The 26,824-nt window shown below is 41.9% G+C and overlaps 2 protein-coding genes across 2 annotated transcripts in view; both read right to left on the bottom strand.

Moving 5' to 3' along the window:
- Positions 1-1,216: 1,216 nt before the first annotated feature.
- Positions 1,217-19,200, bottom strand: tfe3b (transcription factor binding to IGHM enhancer 3b). Its single transcript, XM_034167285.1, has 9 exons — positions 18,980-19,200; positions 11,618-11,843; positions 9,183-9,407; positions 6,405-6,500; positions 5,484-5,595; positions 5,340-5,396; positions 4,999-5,074; positions 4,726-4,873; positions 1,217-1,866 (listed from the first exon to the last, which is right to left on the bottom strand). Exons 2-9 carry the CDS (start codon positions 11,807-11,809, stop codon positions 1,390-1,392), a joined length of 1,383 nt encoding a protein of 460 aa, XP_034023176.1. The 5' UTR covers positions 11,810-11,843; positions 18,980-19,200; the 3' UTR covers positions 1,217-1,389.
- A 7,129-nt stretch (positions 19,201-26,329) lies between these two features.
- Positions 26,330-26,824, bottom strand: part of gnl3l (guanine nucleotide binding protein-like 3 (nucleolar)-like) — a 36,384-nt gene continuing 35,889 nt past the window's right edge. Inside the window, exon 15 of the mRNA XM_034167283.1 lies at positions 26,330-26,414. Coding sequence (XP_034023174.1) covers positions 26,347-26,414 — 68 coding nt within the window. The 3' untranslated portion in view covers positions 26,330-26,346. The remainder of the gene's footprint in view (positions 26,415-26,824) is intronic.

The following is a 26,824-nucleotide window of genomic DNA, read 5'->3' as shown; positions in this document are numbered from 1 at the left end:
GCTGTGTGAACGAAACGGAGGACGAGTCTCGTTTCTTGCCTGCAACAAGACAAGAGTCCCAGTTAGTGACGTTAATCAGCACAAAAGTGACTCATGATTGTCATCTTTAAGAGGGGTTTAGAAGAGGACTTGCTGCTGCTGAATAGCATTGAAGCAGAGAACCTACGAAACAGCGGGTTGGAGCATTGCTTCATTGGTTCAAGCTTCAAAGTGAAGCTGTTGCAGAAGTGATTGATTCTAGACCCGCTGCAGGGTCTGCAATCAACAGAGAAATGATCATTTTCCCGACAAACACCCTTAAAAACAATGGCCAATCTGAAAGGCCAATAAGGAAATCGTTACGCAAAAAGGCTACTGATGTCGGTGGGTGGATTGAATCATTTCGTGCCATTTCTGGTTTGCAGCTTCATCTACCATCAGTTTGTGGCTTTTTACAGGTTTTTATGACAATGTTGTCCGGTTTGTGGCTCTTTCCCCACTGGGCAGATTTTTTGTGCCATTTCCGGTTTGTGCCTTTGTCTACCATAGAGTGAGTGTCGCTCATAAAATCAACCAGCTGCGTTGCTGACCTAATCCTGTTACCACAATACTGACTTTCTTCCTTTTTTTGTGGGCAATTGGTTACGACAGGAGAGCCAGCGACTACTGACCAAAAACACAACAAAAACAAAACCTCTGTTCAGTAAACTGGGTGGTCTTTAGAGGATCTTTGCAAAACTCAGACAAACTCCAACCTGTCTGACATACACTTATCATTAAGGATGTGCAGTTCAAATATGACTGAAAATCAAATAAATTCTGTTTAAATTATGTGCAAAAGTAATTGTGAGTGATGTACACAAGTACAGACGGATGGAGAACAGCTATGTATCCATTTTCAGGCCTTCCAACTAGTGGGGGATGAAAAAGTTAATCAAAGCAAGTCCAAATATTAATATACCTGATTATATTTAGTTTGTCGTCCCTTCATCAGCTTGTCATGCCAGTCGTTTTCATGAACAACAAACCTCACGTCATTCCGCACAAATAAAAATAAATCTATTTTTTTAAAATTCTCTTTTAAAAAATCTGAAGAAAATCTTACAAATATGAATTTCTTATTGTCAGGGTTCATGTCTTAATAAGCAACAATCATTTAATAAAAAGATTGCATGTAAAAACCACACAAGAATAACCAGTCTGTATGGCAAGAATGTTTAAAACTTGGTTTCTTGTGTTTCAGTGCTTGTACGTATTGATTCTAATTTTCACCTCCTTTGCTTTTCTGAGTTCGGTTCTATATAATAGATCTGTATAAATAGATTCTTGTTAGGTGAGGACCTCCCTGAAACTCCTGACACCATGGGATCAATGCATCATCTGTGGGTGTGCGACTGCTCCTGGGATTTATCACAGGTCCTCATCCATTTCAAGGCTGCTCCTGCGACTGCTCGTTTTAGAGGCACCGGGTGACAGAGGAGAAAACAAAGGCTTGGCATCCATCTCTGGAGACAGCGCACATCCCTCATCCATGAGAATGTCTCCCAAGCCCACGTCAGGGTAGAGTGCTGAGGCTGACGTGTCTTCCAGCTCTGCAAAGCTCAGGCTGCCCAGGTCCAGAGGGCTGCAGATAGTGACACCTGCAGGGGAGTCTGAGGAAGGTGGGGACAGAAAGGAAGCTGGCACAGACTGTCCAGCAGGTGTTGCTCTCAGATTAAGCAGGTTCTGGGCAGACGCTCCAGCTGCATTGAGAGATGAAGACTGGACATGCTGAGCAGCTGGGTGCTGCTGGAGCAGAGAGGTGTTGGAGTTCAGGCCAGACGAAATGTTGGTAGTGGTGGTAGAGGGGGTGGACAGGCCATGAAGCCGTGCCTGCATTTCCAGTTCCTGACAACACATTGTCGCACATTTAGATGGTGCACTCTGAATCGTTTCCAAGTACTACTAACAATACCGCTGAAGGCATTTTCACGTGCTTGCCTTCTAACTACATTTGTATGTATTTTAGCAATAAATTATTTGATTGTGATTAGACTTGACAGGTATACTGGGCCTATGGATGGGAATAAGTGATTTGGTGTTGGTTACAATTGGCCAATGATCAATGTCAGAGGGCAAGGTCAAGTTTTTCAGCCGCATGATTATATTTTCTAAAATGGCAATTTTATGGACAAGCTCAGATATTTTATTGTTAGTGAATTGGACTGTTTAAAAGCCCATTTCACAGCTTCTCTGCACACCAGATATTTTGAAAGGTGGGTATGGCATCACTGTGGCCTCTGAGTACTCTTATTTCTGTGTGTAATTTGCCAATCAAAGAATTTCTCCATCATGCAAGTTTCCTTTATAGTTGATGAATTCATTAAGAGTCAGTATCATGACAGACCTGCTGCTCTTTTTTTTTTTTAAATCTCCGCAGTTTAATAGGCAGCAAGTCAGTGTGTACATATATCCCCCAGTCACCCAAGATATGTTCTGATCCATTGCATTTTGCATCATGTTTACTGAGCCTTGGGTGATTTCTGAACTAAGGTCCCCATCGGCTGGGTCTCTTTTTAGAATTTATTCAGTTAATATATATATTTTAATATCATATATAATATATATCAGTTAATATATTGCTTACTTTTCCAATTAATTTTTTTATAGATTATTTTCTGATGGCCAATAAATAACAGCCTTAAACTGTACAATAATTTTGCAAAATAACTTTAAAAAAACCTGGAAAATAAAAATCTTGCACACAGCTTTTCCTCTTCATGAGACATAAAAAGATAGAAAATAAAGTTAGTGAGATGTTTTAACATAGAATCTAGCTATGAAGCAACTATTTAAAACTAATTTTTCACTAATGATGCTCTTCATTTTATGGAGTGAAGGGCTGATTGAAGAAAAAAATGTTTAGACAAGTGCATCTCAAAAATTAGAATATCGTGGAAAAGTTCAATATTTTTGTCAGGTATTTCAGAAAAATTTGTACATATTTTAGTTTCAATATATGAAAACTAAGATGTCAGGCATTTTTTTTTAAATTTTGATAATTACAGCCTCATGCTCCAAAACACAGAAAATGCATATCATAAAATACTAGAATATTTTATTTCAAATCACTATTTACGCAGTACGAACACCATGAATCTCTCAAAATTGGTTCCACACACACAACTACAATAATGGGGAAGACTACTGACTTGACAGTTGTCCAGAAGTCACTCATGAGCACTGTCCACAGGAAGGTTAAGCCACAGAAGGTCACTGATGAAAGCTCTGGCTGTTCACAGAGTTCTGGATCAAAGCACAGTCATGCAAAGTTGACTGGAGGGGTCAGAAAAGATGCAGAAGCAACAGGGATGACCACAGCCTTGAGAAGATTGTCAGGCAAAGCTGATTCCAGAACTTGGGGGAGCTTCAGAAGGAGGGGACTAAAGGTGCACTGATACATGCATGACTTTGATTCATGCACTTACACGACCTGTGTCGTGCAGGAGAGTCATCAAAGGCCAACATGCACACACATGTCCAGAAAATGGGCAACATGTGTTGTATTCCTGGTGCAAAGCCACTCCTGAACCACAGACAATGTCAGAAACACATTTCTTGGGCTAAGGAGAAAAAGAACTGGACTGTTGATCACTAGTCCAAAGTCCTCTTTTCAGATGAAAGCAAATTTACCATTTCATTTGTAAATCAAAGCCCCAGAGTCTGGAGAAGAAGTAGAGAGGCACAGAATCCGAGCTGCTTGAAGTTCAGTGTGACGTTTCCGCAGTCTGTGATGATTTGATCATGTCATCTGCTCATGTTGGTCCACTGTGTTTTATCATGTCCAACATCAACCCACCCATCTACCAGGAGGTTTTAGGGCACTTCATGCTTCCATCTGCTGATAAGCCTTATGGAGATACTGATTTCCTTTCCAGTAGGACTTGGCACCTGCTGACAGTGCCAAAACTACTACTACTACTAGTACCTGATTTGCTGACCATGGTGTTATTGTACTTGACTGTCCCCGTAGACAATCCCTCATAGATTCTCTTTGGGGTATTGTCAAGAGCAAGATTCCTGAAGGCTGTTATCAAAGCAAACTGGACTTCCAGAACACCTCAGCAGTGCCACAGGCTGATCGCCTCCACACCACACTACACTCTTGCAGCATTTAATTCAAAAGGAGCCACAACCAAGTACTGAGTGCATAAATTAACATACTTTTTAAAAATTAGACATTCTGTATTATAAATCCTTTTTTTTCTTTTAACTGATCAGCTGAAATATTCTAATATTTTGCGATATGCATTTTCTAAATTTTATTTATTTATTTTGGGCTATAAATCATAATTATCAAAATTAAGATTAAAAAAATGAATGAACTGAAACTAGAATATGTAGTTTTCATTCTATGAAATATCTGACAAAAAATTAAACTTTTGTATGATATTTTAATTTTTTTTAGAGGCACCTGTAATGTCCTACCATTGATTGGCACAGTTGAAAGGTGCAGTCATCACCGGACTCACATAGTTGGGGGAAAAGGTTAACAGGAACAGTCTAACTGTGAATGGTCGATTACACCGATGTACAGCGTAACATTAATGGAAATCATCTGCTTGTGGAACGCTGCTTAATTTTACATTGAGGTGAAACTGTGGTTTCAACAATTTAGCAATTTTTACAAGAAATCACAAATAATTTCAATTTGCATCATTTTTCATCGATTAGTTACTATGTTGAATGTGAGCAGCTTCTACTGACCTGGATGCGTAACATAAGAGTGTGGTTTGCTCGTTCCAGCTTTTTCTGCCGCGTCTCAATCTCCTTGGTTCGCTGTTGCTCTTTCTGTAACTTCCTGATGTAATCTACAGAGGCTTTTAGAATAGTGCCCTTATTCCAGCGCATTTCACTGTCAACGGCAGTGAACAAACAACAAGGCGACATTGTTCAGACAATTCAAATAAAACTGTAATTTATCAACTTAGTTCTTCAGCAAATGAAAATGATTATTCTGAAGGAACAGACGGCACTTACGGGTCACTTGATTTTGGGATGAGCATTCCTAGCTCCTTTATACGATCATTGATATTGAATCTCCTCCTCCTTTCAACTGCAGGTGAGCACAAATGATTGGGCAAAGAGGGAGAAATTACTTTACCGCCACATTTCAAATGTGCGGACATGCAAATTAATCAGTGGTCAAGCTACTCCTAACACATGGATGATCAAGGAGTTTAAATGGGCAAAAATACTTAGCCCTGCTGTGAATTCCACTTATGGTTAGCAGCACCACATTTATTAATTTTTATCAATCCAGGTAAATTAAAAAAAAAAAAAAAAGGATTTTAAATGCTCTCAAATAAAAGTCAACATACTGAGGTTATGGTTGTCCTTCTTCTGTCTTTCTTTCAACAGAGCTTTAGCATCTGCTTCTGAAAGAGAAATTCTTACTGCGTTTATCAGCCAAACACAAATCAAGAAAAAACAAAACTGCACATATAGAAAGCATTATGCTCTACCAGTGATTTCCCTTTTTATTTTTGGAAGATCCGCAGGGCAGGAGTTGCTAACCGTAAGAGTCTGCGCCGTCAATCCAGGGCTATGGTAAACATCCAACATATTACCTGGGAGCTTAAACAAACAAACAAAAAAGTAAGTCTAATTCAAAACTTACTGCACTACACATAGAAGTAAGTACCTTAAATATTATTGTTTTGAGCAACAAGTATCTTGAATTAAAACAAGCTAAAAAGTGGTGGCATAAAAAAAAAGAGCTAAACATCACCAAGTGCCAAAGAGATGGAGGCTAGAACACAATGGTTCGCAAACCTCTACATCATCTACAAACAAGTTTTTTTTCGTTGACATTCAGTGTCAAAAGTTTTATTTTTTGTTAAAAAGAGCAGTTAAGCAGAAAGTTCGGCCAATCAATATCTTCTATTTTACACAGTTAAGAATTCAGTAAGAGCCAAAATGCCATCTCAAATCCAAAAAATGTTACCTCATATTTGTTTTGCTCCAACATCACCTTCATCCTCATTTGTTGTTTGGTGGTTAAATTTTAAGAATCTACTATTACACAAACTGACTGCTAACCTTGCAGCTTTTACAGAATCATTTACATGATCACAATGCACTGTGACCACTGCTGTTACAGCCGTGCATCTCCAAATCTTCTGTCCTCATGGAGCCAACGCTTTTGTGACAAATACTATCATACTGCTAAAAGTGTATATTTACTCTGACAGAAACGTGATAGCCAGCTTCAGAATTCCACATGGAAAAGAGAGACCATCCGCTCACACACAAATAATGAAACCTCTTTTGGTAGATTTAAAACAGTGGATTACAGCAGCACAAAAGCTTACAAATGGATGTTTTTAAAAAATAAATATAAAAGAAACTTTTGAGATTAAAACATTCCTAATCATTTCTCATACCGTGTTAGGCAGCTGAAGTCCTGAGTCAATTAATGTAATGATGTCATCATTAAAACTGGACTCAAGACTGATGATGTCATCAATCACATCATCTATCTGAAAAAACAAAGGAGAGAAAAGCCCAGTGATACAAAGTAAATTTCTAAACATCAAATGGGTATGCAGCTGTCGACACAACTTAACATACACCTTGTTTAAAAACTTTAAAACTCAGTTTTACAAGACTGCACATATTTTATTTCATCAAACAATGTGTGTGTTGTCAGTTAAAAGTATGTGAATCATTTCCAAATACACACACACCTTCAACGGCTTATCCAATATCGGGTTGCAGGGGGCTGGAGCCTATCCCAGCATTCACAGGGCGTGAGTGAGGCGAGGTAAACCCTGGACAGGATGTCAGTCTGTCACAGGGCCATTACCAAATAGTAAAAGTAAGTCCCTTCGGCTGCTCCCTTGTTTCGCACTCGGGGTCAGCACAGCAAATCCAAGGTAAATCTGCATGTTGAATTGGCAGAGGTTTTACGCCGGATGCCCTTCCTGACGCAACTCCATATTACATGGAGAAATGTGGCAGGGGTGGGATTTGAACCCGGAACCTTCTGCACTGAAACCAAGCAAATTAACCACTTGGCCACCACCCCTGCTCCACTTGGCCACCACAAAGCTACAAGATATATCTGAGTTTTCCTTCACTACTGTTATGAGGTTTTTTGACCTATTGCACAAAAGTTTGTTAATTCTGGTAGTTACGGTAATTTTGGTTTCACTCCTCACTTGATGTCAAGTCTGTATGCTCTCATGCTTGATATGGTGTATAATTAATTGGGCAGCACGGTGGATTAGTGGTTAGCACCGTTACCTCACAGCAAGTCATGGGTCCGATTCCCACCTGTGGCCTTTCCGTGTGAAATACAGACAAAATTTCCCCAATTAATGCTAAATTATATAAGTCATTCAGAAGTTTTTAACAAATAATTTCATCAATTTCTGTTTAAAGAGGCACTCATCTTGATGAATGCTAACTGCTGGGACAGTGAAATGCTGACAGTGAATTCACAAAATAGAAATAAATCCATCTTGTTACTATTATCCTCATATAACTTCAGATAGAAATAGACATCACGGGCTGAGTTACCTGTTCTACATACGTGTAATAGAGATTAATTTTAGCCATGTCACTGTATATTTCATATCACTTTAGTTAAAGTGTAGTAAGTTGCATTGCATTGTGTATGTTGTCAGCATTAATTTTCAGAGCAATTTGTGACATTCATGAGACTCACGTAAATGATGATAAAAAGGTGATGGCATGTCATATCACTGCAATGCTCTGACATGCTGTACACAGCAGGTACAGTTTAAATGGAAAAAAAAACCATGTGCATTAACTCACTCATGCTGGCCCGTTCACGTCATTGGTGTTGATTGCTTAATTACTGTGGCTGTGCATAGTGAACACACATGCACGTGCTCAGCTTTATATATTAGACTAGCTGAGTTACCCGTTCTATGCACAGGTAACAGAAGAATGTTAGCCATTTCATTGTATATTTCATGTCACTTTAGTTAAGGTGTAGCAAGTTTCATTGCATTGTGTGTATGTTGTCATTACTTTTTATAGAGCAATTTGTGACATTCATGAGACTCAAGTGAATGATGATAAAAAGATGACAGCATGTCATATCAGTGCAATGGTCTGGCATGCTGTACACAGCAGGTACATTTTAATTGAAAAAACATGTCTTGACTCATACGTGGCGTGTGCTGGCCAGTTCAGATTGTAACTGAAGTGTACCTTAGTCAGGCGCTACTATGTAGTAAGTAAAGTGCGATGCTTGCAACCTGACCTGAGTACCACGTCAACTGCGAAAATAAGGGTTCCAGTGAGTGGGTCATGATTTAATATATAAGGCTGACCGTGCGTGTGTGTGTGTACATACGTTTTCAACCTAAGGGCCCCAGTGACCTCCCCCTTGGTGTCCCCAATCACCATACCAAGTTTGGTGTTGATTGCTTAATTATTACTATGGCTGTGCATAGCGTAGGAGGTCGTGATCTAATATATAAATCTGACTGTGCGTGTGCGCTTGTATGTACGTTTTCAACCTAAGGGCCCCAGTGACCTCCCCCTTAGTGCCCCCAGTCACCATACCAAGTTTGGTGTTGACTGCTTAATTACGTATTGTGGCTGTGCGTTGCAAGCACAAACCGTGCCACATACATACATTTCCTTTTATATTAATAGATAACTGACTTATCACACATTTCTGAAAAACAAAACGTGCTGTATAGCAGTCTGATCATCTTTAGCCAAGGTGCATATAAACCTACGCCCACAACTGTAAGTCATCAACATTGTCTGTTAGCACAGATAAACATACTTGATGTAAAAATATAAATATACTCTGTAAATGCTAGTGAATGAATACCAACACAAAATACAATTTAAAAGTTTTAAATCAGGTGCATTCAAACATATTGATGTGTGTCAATGTGATGCTACCACTGTATGCAGAATTTATCATTGCACTGTGACCACAGACAGGCTGACACAAGGCCAGCAGAAGCATGATGAAAAATGCCATGCATCACCACAGTGGACAAGCACAAAATAATTAAGCAAGAACGAAGAAGAAGACAAGGCACTGAACTTCACAAAAAGGGTACAGAAAGTAAGCTGAAAGTTGAAATATTGTGGAATCTGCTGTAACAACAAACTCTTCCACATGATCAAGTATTTAAAGCACTGACACACACATCAGGAAATTGTCATACTTCCTCTTTGTTGGATCCGATGTTCAGTAGAGCCATAGGGCTGTTTGGAACACTGCTAGCAGTAGGTGCGACCTCGGGCGCAGAACTGGACTGTGGCAGAGGGGACACACAGATGGTTGGAGGAATGGCCTTGTTGCCTAGAGTTGTGGAGAGATACTGCTTCACCTGCTGCCTCTGTGCCTGCTGGATGTGGTACTTTGTGGGATTCTCCAAGTGGGTCTGCACCTGATCATTTCAAGAGATGTTAAATACCTGTGCTCTGCTAAATCCAAGTATCAGATAGAGCTGAGCAATATACCGGTGTCACATACTTTCCTGTCCGCCGTATTTTTCTTTCCCCAATACGCATTTTGCAAAAGCACTTTTTTTTTTCTTTTTTTTACTATTTCTAATCCTACCTCTTTCCCTTTCCCTAACCGTATTCCCCCCCCCCAGTCACCCCACATTTCATGCTCCCATTGTCACGAAATGAATTTGCACTTGTGTATGCACACTTGGCATCAATCTGAGCGGTAGGAAAAGAAAATATAGGGAAAGAATTGTACACCACACCGGTATTAAAGTTATCACCAATATGACACCATGTCATGTTATGTAGTGCCATTAAGACCACAGTATAATTTAATTATACTTTAACATTTCAGATGTGTGCGCTGCTGCAAAGGTGTGCATACTTCAAAAATACTCCATTAACAACATTTCATATCAATGACATTATTATTTGATTTTGACAGTCTGTGTGAAGAAAAGATGCTGAGACCAATACATGAAACACAGGCATACGAGAGGCAAATGAAGAAAAATGCTTAAAATAGCTGGGAGTCAACAGGTCCCTGGTTGGGGGGGGTCTGTCAGTGATGACTAATTATTATGGCATGTGCATGGATAGACTTACAATCAGGAATACTTTGTTGTGTTGCTAACCGGGACGTTAAATAACGTGCGACATGTCCTTTAAACATTAAACTGAAGAAAGAAGCAGAGAGCAACTCACCTGCACCTCTTGGCATCCAAATCACCAGTTTTGTCCCTTTTCTATTATGTCTTTCTGCAGATTTTGACTCATTTTGTTTGGCGCCATTACAAAGCAAGAATTTTTTTTTAAGTTTCATGGCTTTGTGCAATTTGCGCCCATTTATGGTAATAGTATATAAGCATATCTTCTTTTTCTTTCAGCTGCTCCCATTAGGGGTTGCCACAGCAGATCAATCATTTCCATCTCGCCCTGTCCTCTATATCTTCCTCTGTCACATCAATCACCTGCGTGTCCTCCCTCAGCACATCTATAAGCCTCCTCTTTGGCCTCCCTCTTCTCCTCCTGCCTGGTGGCTCCATCCTCAGCATTCTTCTCCCTATATACCCTGGGTCCCTCCTCTGCACATGTCCGAACCATCAATTCTTAGTGATTGTCGTAAAATATTTTTAATGTTTTCTAAAACTGCTGGCCATCATGGACAATGTTGAGCACCCTCTGCACAGCGCCATCATCAGGCAGAGGAGCTCATTCAGTGGCAGACTGTTGTCCCAGTCCTGCCACACGGACAGATTTAGGAAGTCTTTTGTCCCTCAGGCCATCAGACTGTTTAACTCTTCCCAACACAGCAAAAAATAATCCTGTGATACATCTGATTAGACCGTTTATTGCTTTTTTCCTTTGCACTACCAACAATGTTTACACTGTTTACTTCTTTGCACAACCTACACTGTTTACATTGTGTACTGTTTACATCTGCACTACCTCTTCATTACTGCATTACTACACTACATTTACTCCTCTGTCATATTCTGTGAGACTGGATTCTGTATTCGCACACAAAATTCTATTTTTATTTTTAGTTAGTGATTTTTATTGAGTAGTCTATTTTCTTTTATTTACTTAATCTTATTTGTGTGTCTGGTGTAATGTGTGTGTCTTGTCTAATGTGTAAGCTGCTGGTAAGCTATCTATCTATCTAAAGTGTGCCTTCAAAACAGACTGATTTATACCTCACGCAAAACAATTTGGCAGAAATTAAAAAAATGTGTAAATATGCAAAAATGCACAATTCTCACATGCCTGAAACAAATACGGAAAGCTTTCTAATCGATGTCTGGCTGACTCCTGAATAAATAACAATGTGAATAAATAAATAAAGGCATCAGAGGGCTGATATATGACCAGAATGTTTCTCTTTTGAACTGAAGGCCTGTATTCTTGGAAAACCCTCAATTACGTAACAACGGGGCAGTCACCCAGCTGGTGCATGTCCCCAATTGCACGGTTGAGAAAAACCATTGAGGATTAAATATTATCCTTAAATGATATTAACTGAGATATTATTCCAATTCTATACAGTGAGCTGAAAATGCTAATATGAACTTCTGTCCATATGACCAAGCCCCAATATATCCAAATGGTGACATCACGTAAGAGTGTTTTGGGACAACAGCCTTACTTTCAAGACTTCCACTGGAACCTGTGCAGAGGGTGGGTGGGCAGCATTGGGAGGCAGTGTGACAGAGATGGCTGGAGTGGAGTGAGATGACCTGAGCTGAGAGGCAGAGGCCTGTTGCTGGGCCTCACGTTTCTCTTGCTCCTGGGCCTGTTCTCGCATCAGCTGTTGCCGCAGCAACACACGTGACGACATGGCTAAGGAGCACAATCCAAATCTAGGGATGGAGCTACAAAACAAACACAAGACAATCAAAGACTGAGGAACATGTGGAATCATACTGAAGTAGGGCGCATATTACATCCACCAGCCAACAGAGGAGGCTAGTCAGAATTCTGACAGTGTGTGAGGAGATGGAATCAGTTAATCACTGAAATCACCTGGTGGAGATGGTGGTTGCAAAGAAAACTGCACCCTCTCGGCTCTTTCTGGAATGAATTAAATACCTCTGTGTTACAGCCTTACTCCAAAATAGATGAAATACATTTTTTACCCAATAAATTCTGCACACAATATCCCAAAATGAAAATGGGATAAAGGATGTCTTTTTTTTTTCTTTTTTTCTTTTTTAGATTTTTGCAAATTTATTAAATATATATAAAAACAAATAAGAATAAATTACATGTACATAAGTATTCACAGCCTTTGGCATGAAGCTCAAAACTGTGTTCAGGTGCATCCTGTTGCCAGTGATCATCCTTCAGATGTTTCTACAGCTTAACTGGAGTCCACCTGGGGTAAATTCAGATGACTGGACATGGCTGGGAAAGGAACACACCTGCCTAGATATAAGGTCCCATGGTTGACAGGGCATGTCAGAGCACAAACCAAGCATGAAGTTAAAGGAGCTGGCTGTAAACCTCTGACAGGATTGTCTCAAGGCACAAATCTGGAGAAGGGTACAGAAACATTTTTGCTGCTTTGAAGGTCCCAGTGAGCACAGTGGCTTCCATCATCTGTAAATGGAAGAAGTTCAGATCCACTAGGATTTTTCCTAGAGCTGGCTGCCCGTCTCAACTGAGTGATCAGGGGAGAAGGACCTTAGTCAGGGAGGTGACCAAGAACCCGATGGTCACTCTGTCAGAGCTCCAGCATTCCTCTGTGGAGACAGAACCATCCAGAAGTACAACTATGTCTGCAGCAATCCACCAATCAGGCCTGTATGGTAGAGTGGCCAGACGAAAGCCACTCCCTAGAAAAAGGCACATGGCAGCCCACCTGGAGTTTGCCAAAAGGCACCTGAAGGACTCTGAGACCATGAGAAACAAAATTCTCTGGTCTGATGAGGCAAAGATTGAAATTTTTGGCATGAATGCCAGGAGTCATGTTTGGAGGAACCAGGCACCAGCTACAGTGAAGCATGGTGGTGGCAGCATCATGCTGTGGGGATGTTTGACAGTGGCAGGAACTGGGAGACTAGTCAGGATTGAAGGAAAGATAAAGGCAGCAATGTACAGAGACATCCTGGATGAAAACCTGGTCCAAAGCGCTCCTGACCTCAGACTGGGGCGATGGGTCATCTTTCAGCAGGACAATGACCCTAAGCACACAGCCAAGATATCAAAGGAGTGGCTTCAGAACAACTCTGTGAATGTCCTTGAGTGGCCCAGTCAGAGCCCAGACATGAATCCGATTGAACATCTCTGGAGAGATCTGAAAATGGCTTTGCACTGACGCTCCCCAATAAACCTGATGGAGCTTGAGAAGTGCTGCAAAGACAAATGGGCAAAACTACCCAAAGATAGGTGCACCAAGCTTGTGGCATCATTCAAGAAAACTTGAAGCTGTAATTGCTGCCAAAGGTGCATCAACAAAGGGTGTGAATAGTTATGCACATATGATTTCTTAGTTTTTTCACCTGCTGCCTTAATTAATTTACTCCATTTTGGAACAAGGCTGTAACATAACAAAATGTAGAAAAAGTAAAGCGCTGTGAATACTTTCTGGATGCACTGTAAACGACTCCTAAATGTCACACAACAATAACATCTATGTCAAAAAGGTGACAACAAGAAGTAACTTGCATAATTAGCAAACTGTCTTTAAGATGAATTACTAGAGTAAATTTCTAGATATGTCAAAGAACAAAACCATTATAGTTTTAAGTGAATTGCCCTTTCTTGTGTGTGTGCTGTATTTTTAACGGATTCCTTTAAGCTTATTGAAAGCACTGACAGTGACAAATGTTGTCAATAATCCACATGCACAAATGAAACTATGGGGTATACATTTTAGAACAGGTTATTGTCATTTTTCTTTTTTTTTTATAAAAACATTAAAAAAAAACTTTTCAATTATGTATTTATATATTTATTTTTGGATCAATTCTTACGCAAATCTGAAATTAGTATCTGTATTCCAGCCCAAGCCTAAAAGTCGCACCTTGTAAAAAAAAAATCAGTCAATTGGGGGTATACAAATGTGCTCCGTCAGTAGTACATACAACAGTCAGTTCCTTGTGCCCATCATAACTACAACATAATTATCATATTTTGGCCTAATTTGAACTGGGTACTATAACTGAGTGTACCTCAGGCAAGTTCAAAATAAAGAATGATCAGGTTTAATGATGTACACTAGCATGAAGCATCACTAAGCACTGCCCACTTTAATAAACACAGTATATATTCTTGCACCCATAATAACAAGATCAGATTTTCACTAACTTTGAAATGGGCATCCCAAATGAGAGTCTCGGGTTTACATTAGAGGTTGTATATAAATGTAACTATTAAATTCTTTCTAACATTTTTCAAACACTTAATTCTCTCTAAACAATTTACTTGTCAAAATTATTATTATTATTATTATTATTATAAGTAGTATTAGTAGTTGTAGTAAAAAAGGCTTCAAAACTGGACCTTTAATCTAGGGGTGTTGTGTGTGTGTGTGTGTGTGTGTGTGTGTGTGTGTGTGTGTGTGTGTGTGTGTGTGTGTGTGTGTGTGTGTGTGTGTGTGTTGGAGGGGGCACATCCTTGCCCCATGCCCCCATTCCATCTGGATACCCCCCTGCTTTGGCATTTGAGCACAAAGAATGGATAACATTTATTTATGCAGAAAACATGACCAGATTTACAGGTAAAGTTTTATTGCGTTTTCACATCATGTGGTCCTCAGAAAGGGAGTTTAGGTGCATTTGAGTGGCAAATAGAGTTAGTTGTTGACGTGTCGCGGAGGATCAGCAGTTTTTAACGAGCAGATACGGAGCGGCTCAGCTCAGAATTCTAAATAAAGGAGAAAAAAAGCATAAAAATGTCTGTAAAGCTCAGTGCAGGTGTGCTATTGTCACCGTGCTTTAAGAGGTGAGGAGTCGTTGTAGCTGTTGCAGAAAACCATGGATGAAAAGCTCACAGCTCGCTTAAAGTGGGCAGTTCAGTCGAACCCCGACCACCTGCCCACGGACCAAGTTTAATGCTGCTATCGACCCACAATGCAAAAATAATAGTAACGCACAGTGACTTGGAGAAGTAACTTTAATCTGATTACTGATTTGGAAAGATTAACGTGTTAGATTACTCGTTACTAAAAAAAAGTGGTCAGATTAGAGTAACGCGTTACCGCCATCACTGCCCACCGTGTGTAGGGTCAGTTTACGAAAATATTGCAGGTCACACTCCACAAAACCAAATTTGAATTTGCTTACTTACCATTAGACTCGACAGGCAAAGGAGAGCAATGTGGTGATTTTGTTCAAATAGTTTATTGTCATTAAACAATATTTGATTAGGGAGGCCTGGATGAGAGCAGGAAATCCTACCCAAAACATTCAATACAGCCTGGATGGTCAATATGCTCTGCTTGTTTTAGGTTCTTGTCAAGTTGAAATAGAAAATAATAATGATGTTGACACCCTGGCAAAACAATCAACTTGCAGGCTGTTAATTTTTGTATTCCATATAGTAGAAAAACGCCTAGAGACTTAATCATGACTATAGATAATTAGCAAACAATGGAATGATAAGAAGTCAGAAAGACATCTCTATCAAATCCAAAAGAACATATTTCCCATACAAACATATCTCAGGTCAGGCATTAAGGGGCTAATGCACGTTCCTTAAAATAGGGAAACACCCAGTGGATTTGTGTTCATACTGTAGTCAGCCATAAACTGCAGCATATGGTGCTACTCTGTTCACTGTAGAGCAGGGAAAGTGATGCAATGATATCAAATTTAAAAGACATACAAACTTAGGCTAGATGGAAGTAGGAACTCATGGCAAGTCCACAAGTATTTCATGAAACAGGTTGAATAGACAGGATTTTGGGGTTCTCCTTCTTTCCAGTCTGAATTGCTCTTCAGTCTAGTATGGTACCAAAAACCTGTTCTGCCAACAATCATAAAGCCTCAGACAAGGCGAAGTATGCGCAGGCAGACCACAGAAGTGTCTGGCAGCAGACAGTTTAGAAAATGGTGCTCCACTCTGAACTGGAAACATGACCTCTATTTTTCTTCAGCAAGAAAACACGCAAGCACAACAAATGTCAGATTTTCATCAAGAAAATATGAATCCTAACCCCACTGATTCAAACAAAAAATACTTGCAATCTGGTGTCTGGGGTTTTGGCACAGCTATTTCCTCATTGCAATTATAGAGGTCAAGTTATGCTCAAGTGGAGGTGACGCATTTCAAACCTATTGATGTGTATCTCCAATCCCTAACTGTAATGACCCATTTTAGGTCTAGTTCTAGTAGAGGTGTAGCTCGAGTAGAAGTCCACTTTCTCCATTATTATATGGTATGGGATTTTGCCAACTTCTGATTGGCCCATTTGCCACTTTCTGAGCTGTATCACATGCTGAGTTGACCGCTGGTGGAGTCGAGTAGCCTCGCATGCAGTGTAGTGCTAGCTAATCGAGCGATGGCTTCTATCGATAACGACCAATCAGATAACACGATACAACGCCTACTTTGGCTGTTAGTTTGTTGACAAGATGGCAGAAGACAGGTCTGTGTCTGTTAGTGACGCAGATTTAAATCAAATTTTACATGAAAAAGATGCGAAGAACACCTGCAGAAATACACAGTCAGCAGCCAACCTGTTTCGCAAGTACGTCACTGAAAAGGGACATGCGCCCAACTTTGAAACTTATGACAGACGGAGTACTCGACCGATTTTACGCGGAAGCTAGACAGGCGAATGACGAACTTTATAAGAAAACAAGCCTGATGACTCTTCGTCACGGATTTAACAGGCATCTCTAGTCGATTGATGGAATGTCAGTTGGTGCAGTATGACAGTAATAACAGAGTTGAAATTTGAAATTGATTTTTCAGTTTTAGTATGTTTCACAAACTCCCAATTTTCTTGTTTATCATATAATAAAGCAGTTACAAACTTTTGATTTCGGTGTACCCGTGATTATGCGGACCCGGCCAGGATGATCAGGATGGGTACCAATCACGGGTACACCAAAATCAAAAGTCTATAATTGTATACTATCTGCAGCCAGACCATCTTGGATGACACCAACCTCAATTATCCAGTTCTAACCTCGCTCTCTAAAAAAAATGGGGCCTGAATCAAAGCACATTTAGTGATTATGAGGCAGACACAGAGCCACTGAGTTCTTAACCTGAACATCAGGTCCTATGCCAATGCAACGGAGGCCAGTAGGTGTCGCTGTGCAGATGTAGTTAGTAAACCTCACTCCCCATAGCTCAAAAGGATTCTCTGGTCACAAGGCCAGAGCCCTGGGTTTTAGCCTTCTGGTTAGAGAGTCCGACTCCCGTGCCGAAGATCGTGAGTTTGCGTCCTGAGGGGAGCAAATGGGCGGGGCCATAACAACAACGCAGAGTGCAGCCGCTACAGTGGTGCCGTGTACACGGATGGGAGTGAGTTCAGGGAGGTGAGTGTAATGGAGGCCAGCAGGTGTCGCTGTACATATGTAGTTAGTAAACCTCACTCCCAACAGCTCAAAAGGATTTTCTGGTCACAAGGCCAGAGCCCTGGGTTTTAGCCTTCTGGTTAGAGAGCCCGACTCCCATGACGAGGATCGTGAGTTCGCGTCCTGAGGGGAGCGAATGGGCGGCGTCATAACAACATAACAGAGTGCAACCGCTACAACAACATCATGACCTACTTGTCGGACAAGCATGGAGACATTAGACAAGAAAATAATTACCTCCGCCAAGGAGGTTATGTTTTCGGTCGTGTTTGCTTGTTTATCTGTCTGTCAGCAGGATTTTGATGAAATTTTGTGGAGTGGTTGATCCAGAATCCAGATGGTAATCCAGATCACCTCAAAAATTTAATGGAGTCTTCCTTACTCTAATATCTATCTGTGGTGAAACTTTTGTGAAAATCCGTGCAGTAGTTTTAAAACGTAATCTTGCTAACAGTCAGACAAATAAATAAACGCTAATGATTTTATTACATCCTTGGCGGACGTAATAAAATCAATTCTCCGATTCAAACAACTAAGATTGCCAAGCCAGTGGCTTCAACCTACAAAAATCAAAGCTGCAAAGAGTGTCACTTACCTCAACTGGACTTTTTTTTTTTTAAAACTGTTTTACATACTGTACAATAAATAAAGAAATTAATTATGAATGGTTAATTAATTAGGATTCATTAAGAAAGAAAGAAAAAAAAATGCATGGCACTCTACAGGGGTCAAGGGTGGGTTGCACATTCAAGTTTTGCTCCTCCAAAAAAGATCTCCCTCTCTGACATTTCCCAGCGTTGACAGGTATGAATACTAGAACATTAAAAGTCTGAATGCTGCAACTGAATGAGTTTCTGCAACTCCCTCTGATGATTGGTCACATTCCAAAAACATGTGTCACCAGGAAACGGTGAGTACACAGATGACCCAACTTTTTGGACAAACGTGCCTGCTTTAGTGTTAACATAAGAGCCACTGGACTTCATATCTACCCACAGACACAGAATTCGAACCAGATGCAAAACTTGCAGCTAGAGGAGTTTCGAGCTGTCACCATCATTGACCCCCGCGTGGGGTCAACACTGCACAAAATTAGACACAAAAATACAAGATGTTACTAACCACCAAACAAGTGGGTTTTGTTTGTTTGTTAGGAGAGTTTTAATCAATTTCAGATGCTGTAACGTCGTGAATTAACACTGACCTGAAATCAGACCAGTCGTTAGCATGGTTCAGCACCGCCAACAGGCCTCCGCGCTAACACCGCTCGTTTTTACGAACTATTGATACTTTCTACCAACAGTTAACCATGTCCATTAAAAGCAGTCATTAGAGCAGCAGTCGGCTAATAACACAGCAGCGATGTTTAGATATGAAAAAAAAAACTGAAGTTGCTGATTGGCTTACTAGCTAGCACCCGTCAAAATAGCAAACTACCTAAAACGAGAAAGGCTATAGAGCCAACGTTGAAAACATACTGTAGGAGGAGGTCTCTGTAACTCTGTCACAGCCATGAATCCTTGAAGTCCTCGATTTTATTCCCCATTGAATCTTTTATGTTTGTGTTAGAAGTAGAAATGTCGGCTGTTTATTTCGGGGGGTCTGAGGTCAGCCCATCACGCAACCCGGAAGTTAAAGCGATACGTCACCACTGATGATGACTACATCGTAGCCCACGGACCCATCCTCTCTACTGCTCAGAAGTTGCAGTGATCTCTGTCAGTTCGGCCGAACCACCATTAACTTTTAATTTTCTCTGCACATCCGCGCTTTGGCCTTATCACCAAGAAGCGATCACTACACCTAAAGTAGTCCCACAACAAACGAATAAATGCACTACAAAACACGCATGACTTGTCGGTGTATTAATTTGACAATGTTTTAAGTCACACGAATGGCAAAAATTTCAACGAAATCATGATTACTTACCCTCTCACTGATGCATACGTGTGGCTTCGGAGGGCTTCTTGTTGACATCCGGGAAACCATGGAAGTAGTCCGGCAGCCTTCCCAGGCATACTCTCACGAGCGCCACTCTCATTATATCCGAACTGTCCAGTTTCTGGGTATTCTGTGTTAGTACGCGCCCGCGGCCGACGTGCTTGATGGATTTCTGCGCAAAAAGTAGTTCCCATGTAATTGTGATATATTCCTGTGAGAAAATGAGTATATCTCATCTAAATCAATTCTAAAATTTACCAGTAATAAAGATTATAAAGATAACTGATGTTTTAAGAGTGGCCGTAATAAATATTTAAGAAGTTTATGAGCAAGATTATGAGAAGTTTATGTTATTGCTCAAGCACATTGTAAACACTGACACAGAGTTTGATGTGGAAGAGTTCAGAAAGATACGATTGGAATGGTTTGATTACCATGTACAGTTGGTGATTAACAAGGGCGCAATTTAGAACTAGAAATTGGGGGGGGGGGACAAACTGCGAGGCCCGCACGACCGACTCCCAGATGCCGGGGGTCTGGGGGCCGCTTTAGGCCCACATAAGCCAGCGGTTTCTAGATAAGCTCAGATGCATTCTGAGCATCCAGAACAGTAATTTTAATGTTTTGAGAAGACCATAAAGTGGACACCATTTGACTTATGCAATTTGAAACCATGGATATAAGTACTTTATTCTGAGAATAGCCAGCACTGATTTTATTAACATCCTGGTGTAAATAAGGTATCACCACATGTGTAGAACTCAAAAAGAATGATAGGTTGAGTCCTCATTAAAAAAAACAACTGCAATGTGGTAAATTGTATTCATAAATATGAAAGAACAGGCTCTTAATAATTATTAACTATCGCATACTGTATTTTTTTTCTCAAGATTTGTTTTTGCGTAAGTTTGAAAAAACAACAGATCATAAGTTTAGGATAAATTACTTACCATGAATTTAATTTTCAAAGTGGCACTAATGACAACGCTCATACTGAACATAATTTTGCTTGCATAGACTGATTTTGGAGATCAAGCAATAATTGCAGATGGGTTTTCTGAGGTCCCAGACAGCTTTTCTGATTTCCTTTCTAACTTTCAGAATTTAGTAAATTAGCATATGGTCCATTGATACTTATGTGTAGACACTAGTCCCTAGAGGCAACTATTTTTGGTTTCAAATCTGGGCAAATGCAGTCCCAGAAAATTCCGAATGTGACAAACAAGAAAACAGGTGTTGTAAACTAGTCAATGCTGCTAAAAATGGAAACTTGCAGAAAAAGATACTACTCTGACATGGTTTTGCACATAAGACTGACATGGCATGTTTCAAGTACACACATACAGTATATGTCAGAAGGTGGGGGCGGGGGGGGGGGGGAGACATACCATATTCTGTCCCCCCTGGTTGAACAGGTGGGGAGGGGGGGGGACATGTCCCCCCTATCCCCCACCAAATTGCGCCCATCGATTAAAGATTCGGGTGTTAACACAAAGTCAGAACAAGAAGCTGCACTGAAAGTGAACTATCTGGGATGAGACATTCTGTGTGTTGTCATTCCGAGAACGGCACGCTGAGCAGTGTGGTGAAAGTAGTCTGGCGAGCTCAGGCCATGGGCGAGCTATCCTACAATGCCAAAATAGCAGAGATGTCGGTCCAAAGAGAGCGGCACTCTGAGGAGGGTGCTTCCCAGGATGTCTATACTGGCCCTCATTTTGTAGTGAGATTTCCCACTCCTAAACGACCAATAGGAGAGCAGTGGTCGCGCCACAGCGTGAGGCTGACGCATGGGCTGACATCAGCATCTCGGCCGCCAACCAGTCACAGACTAGAAGAGAGATGCCAGTGGGGGATGGTGAAAATCTGGGTCAAGAGAATTGCGCACGCGCAATTGTGGGGGCTGGCTTCTCGATAGGAATGACATCTTGTCGGGACACCGGTGTTGCAGACAGAAAATCCCCCCCCCCCATGACACGGTTCATGGATTAACACCTCGTTTCTGCTTCAAACTGCACACCAGTCATCATCTACCTCAGCAACAGATATCTGAAGCTTTGGTACAACAATCAAATACATTCTACATAAATTCAGCATTATTTCATCATAAAAGCAGCGGAAGCAATTAGTGCAGCGGCTAAATGAGCTGCTAGCTGATGCATTCACTGCACGCTGGACATATCAAAGCATCACGGAATTTCGGATCATTTCTGCTTAAAACTGACTTTAGAATGATTTAAGAGGTTTTACCTTTATCATCTGATGGTTAATAATCCCATTAATCCATTTGATTGCTTTGGGTGAAGAGACTCCATCTCCGATGTGCTGCTGTGGTCCGAAATGACACATGCGCCGATGCAAAAGGCGGACCGATTTTTAGGGGACCGTTCAGTCTGCGACACCAGTCGTCTGGCTAACTACATCGCAAAGGGACCTTCCCCCATCCCCACCTCAAAAAAAAAAAAAAAAAAAAATTATATATATATATATATATATATATATATATATATATATATATATATATATATATATATGCGCGTGTGTGTATGCTCATGGTAGGGTCTCCCATGGCAAGTTGGTCTTAGGCAAGAGGCCAGATTAAGAATGGTTCACGAGACACCATGACAGAACAAAGCAGAAGAAATGTGACCCAGCCCAGAGGAAGCCCGGGGCCCCTGTCTGGAGCCAGGCATGGATGGAGAGCCCGTCAGGGAGCGCCCGGTGGCTGGGCTTGCCACAGAGCCCATTCTGACACAGCCCGAAAAAGCAACATGGACCTTCCATCTCCACCCTATGGGCTATCCCACAGGTGGCAGTGAAAGTCAAGGGCCTCGGCGGACCAGACCCGGGAGCTCTGTTTGTATGTATGCACCGGACAGCACTTTTGAGTATTTGGCCTTCTTGGATTGCCTGAATGGAGTCCTGTATGGGGCTCACTTGGCAGACTCCATTGTTCTGCTGGGGGACTTCAACGCACACGTGGCCAATGACAGACACCTGGAGAGGTGTGATTGGGAGGAATGGCCTCCCCAATATAAACCCGAATGGCCATTTGTTATTGTACTTCTGTGCTAGTCATGGACTGTCTATAACAAACGCCATGTTCAACATATGCTCATATGTGTACATGGTACCAGAGCACCCTAGGCCGAAGATCGACAATCGATTTTGTGATCGTATCATCTGATCTGAGGCCGCATTTTCTGGACATTTGGGTGAAGAGAGGGGCAGAGATGTCAACTGATCACCGTCTGGTGGCGATTTGGATCAGAGAGCGGTACAGGACTTTGGACAGACCTGGTAAGCCCAAACAGATAGTGTGGGTGAACTGGGAACGTCTGGAGGACCCCACTGGTGGTCAGGGAAGCCGTCCAACTCCAGAAGGACTCCTTCAGGGAGATGTAATCTCAGAGGACCTGGAGGCAGTTGCAAGGTGCAGACAAGCCCGAAGGACTTTTGGTTGGCACCAAGGTGCTTCTGGCGGACCATGAGGCACCTCAGGAGGGGAAATGGGGAACCATCCAAGCTGTCTACAGTAAGGATGGTACTCTATTGACCTCAAGTGAGGATGTAATCCCCCGCTGGATGGAGCACTTTGAGGAACTCCTGCATCAGAATGGAGCACCCACTATAGTAGAGGCAGAGGTGGAAGCTGGCTGAGGATTAGCATCAATTTCCCTGGTGGAAGTCACTGAGGTAGTCAAACAACTCCGCAGTGGCAAGGCCCCGGAGGTTGGTGAGATCCATCCAGAAATGTTGAAGCCTCTGGGTGTGAATGGACTGTTTTGGATGAGAGTCTCTTCAACACTGTGTTGAGGTCTGGGACAGTGCCTAAGGAGTGGCAAACTGGGGTGTTGGTACTCATTTTAAAAAGTGGACCAGAGAGTGTATGCCAATGACAGGGGCATCACACTACTCAGCCTCCCTGGTAAAGTCTACTCCAGGGTGCTGGAAAGGAGGGTTTGGCAGAGTCGAACATCTAATTGAAGAGGAACAATGGGGGTTCCGTCCTGGTCGTGGTGGAACAAACGACCAGCTCTTCACTCTCATAAGGATCCTGGAGGGTGCCTGGGAGTATGCCCATCCAGTCTACATGCGTTTTGTGGACTTGGAGAAGGTGTATGATCGGGTACCCCAGAGGATACTGCGGGAGGTGCTACCGGGGTATGGAGTGAGGGGGTCCCTTCTCAGGGCCATCCAATCTCTGTACTCCCAAAGCGAGAGCTGTGTTTGGGTGTTCAGCAGTAAGTCAGACTTGTTTCCGGTGGAAGTTGGCCTCCGCCAGGGCTGCGCTTTGTCACCAATCCTGTTTGTGATATTCACGGTCAGAATATCAAGGCGTAGTCGGGGGGGGGGGGGGGGGGGGGGGGTCCCAGTTTGGTGGGCTCAGGGTCTCATCACTGCTTTTTGCTGATGATGTGGTCTTGTTGGCCTCATTGGCCTGTGACCTCCAACACTCACTGGATGAGTTTGCAGTTGAGTGTGAAGCGGCTGGGATGAGGATCAGCAGCTCTAAATCTGAGGACATGATTCTCGGCAGAAAACACAGATTGCCTACTCCAAGTCGGGAATGCGGTCTTGCCCCAGGTGAAGGAGTTAAAGTACCTCGGGGTGTTGTTCATAAGTGAGGGGACAATGGAGCGTGAGATTGGCTGGAGAATTGGCACAGTAGAGGCGGTATTGCATTCACTCTACCATACTGTTGTGATGAAAAGGGAGCTGAGCCAGAAGATGCAGCTCTCGATTTTCTGGTCAATCCTCATTCTTACTCTCGCCTATGGTCATGAGAGTTGGATCATGACCGAAAGACCTAGATTGTGGGTACAAGCGGCCGAAATGGGCTTCCTTAGGAGGGTGGCTGGTGTCTCCCTTATAGATAGAGTGAGAATCTCAGTAATCCGTGGGGAGCTCGGAGCAGAGCTGCTGCTCCTTCGCGCTGAAAGCCAGCTGAGGTGGTTCGAGCATCTGGTAAAGATGCCTGCTGGACACCTCCCTAGGGAGGTGTTCCAGGCACATCCATCTGGGAGGATACCCCAAGAAATACTCAGGACTAGTTGGAGAGATTTTATTTCCACACTAGCCTGGGAATGCCTCAGGAAATCCCAGTCAGAGGTGATCAATGTGGCCTGGGAAAGAAAAGTCTGGGGTCCCCTGCTAGAGTTGTTGCCCCCGTGTCCCGATCCTGGAGAATTCAAAGAAAGCATTTAATTCATTGAATATGTCTGTTGACAAATTTTTTTCCCCGACATTGAGAAGTCAAGAGTGTGTGTATTTAATCTCTGTGCTCACGCAACATTAACCACAAAAGGGCTTTTACTGTTCGATGCCAGAAATCAGAATTTTTGTGAGTAGCATTGCCAATTTTTTTTTTTTTTTCAAACAGTCTACAGCCCCTTTCACACAGGGCGTCGTGCGGCGTTATGACGACGCCACTTGGATGCAACCTAGTGCCGAGATGATATAGCTCGACAGGACTTAGAAAGGAAGTGGTTTCAGCGAAAGTCAGGGCAAAGGAACGGTACTCAACGTGACTGTAAGCCACACCCACACAATACAACATTACCTGATGCCAATTTATGACTCCTGCTGTTCCATTGTTCCTGTAGGATTGTTTTTATACCATGTACACAATGCAGTAAAACTACACGCTCAAAGCGCTGCAGCTCCTCACTCTTAAATTTTCTCACAACTGTGTTTAAATAAAGTCCATTAAAGTCCTGCTCACAGACTGATTGCCAGAGACAGGACACGTCCACATCCAGTAAAAGTCTGGACATCTCCAGTCGACTCACGGACGATTCGTTCGCGTGCACACATGTAAACAATTAAAAGAAAAAATTGGCTGGCTGCAGGCAGTTCCTCGCTCTCCCCTCAGACTTTCTCGTAATTGTGTTAAATAAAGGACAAAAAAGGACAAGTCCTGCTCACAGACTGATTGCCAGAGACAGGACATGTCCACAATTCCAGAGATCTCCACATTTGCTCATAGACAGTTCATTTGCGCGTGCGCAAATGCAGCTCACAGTCAAAGAAATCAGAGCGCAGCCCTGCAGCCCTGCACAAGAACACATATAAATTATAAGAGAAATCAGAGTGCACAGTCTGGCTGCAGCCAGACTGCCTGCAGAGCCTCCTCTGCGTTCTCACCTCCTCTCTGCCCCCCCACCCGTTGCGTGCACCTGACGCAGACATTTCTGCATCATCATGACGCCACCTGAAGCAACTCGAAGCAGGCCCAGTGTGAAATGGGCTACTGTGGCGATCCACAGGCCAACTCAGCTTGCCACATCATGCACTCCATTCAGCATAAAAAGTGGTGAATAGCATCCAGTGTAAAACAAGCCATAATAAAAGATGCAGAGTAGAAAACAATTTCCATACCGGAATGGTCAAGGCCCAGGTTAAGAGCGACCACCACCGGTGGCATTGACCAACAGGGTGCCGGCGGAAATTGGGCTACTGCTGGGCAGATGAGGAGAACCGCGGGAGAAGACAAAAAGTATAAGGTGGACTTTTAACTAATTAAGATCACTCTGAACAGATGGGATGAGTTCATCTGTGAAATCACCTGGTGGAGTCAGGAGTCAGTGGTTGCAAAGAAAACTTGCACCCTCTTGGCCCTTTCTGGAATGTCTTTGAACACCACTGCTCTAAAAGATGTATCTACAATAAGCCCCCCCCTTTGTCCAATTACTTATGGCCACTGAAAAATGATAGAAATGTTTATAAATGGCTCTAATTTAATGCTCATCAACTAGAAATAGTTCACACATGTGGTCTTTATGATTTTGGACTAACAGTCATCCGTCATCTAATGACAACATTTTACATAGAATTTGGCATTAAAAATAAAAGCAAATACTGTACTTACAATAATCACAAGACACAAATATCATCTTTTAAGGTTTTAATTATCTGAAAATGAAAAGTTCATTGCAGATGTCAAGGTGTCCGAGAGGTTGGTAGCAATTTTGTCTGTGGAGGAAAAAAATAAAAATAAATTAATTGATAAGCACCTTTGAAAAACGGTAGACACTACTCCAAAGAGAACTCTTAGTGTAACATGAGTTGCAGATTTACTTTTCCATTAATCTGAATGGGAAAGTGTCCAAACCTTTGAGTGAGAGTGTACATAATTTGAACATCATCAGATAAATGAGCAAATAAAACTTTCTCTGTGGCACATGCAAATTTATGCAGAGCACTCCCAAAACCTGATCAGGTCATCCCAAATGCATACATTTGACACATACAGTAGTGTTCAGAATAATAGTAGTGCTATGTGACTAAAAAGATTAATCCAGGTTTTGAGTATATTTCTTATGGTTACATGGGAAACAAGGTACCAGTAGATTCAGTAGATTCTCACAAATCCAACAAGACCA

The sequence above is a fragment of the Thalassophryne amazonica genome, chromosome 3 (assembly GCF_902500255.1).
Source record: "Thalassophryne amazonica chromosome 3, fThaAma1.1, whole genome shotgun sequence".
Classification (NCBI taxonomy): Eukaryota; Metazoa; Chordata; class Actinopteri; order Batrachoidiformes; family Batrachoididae; genus Thalassophryne; species Thalassophryne amazonica.
Note: the sequence above shows the minus strand (reverse complement) of the source record. Positions and strands in the feature narration are given on the sequence as shown.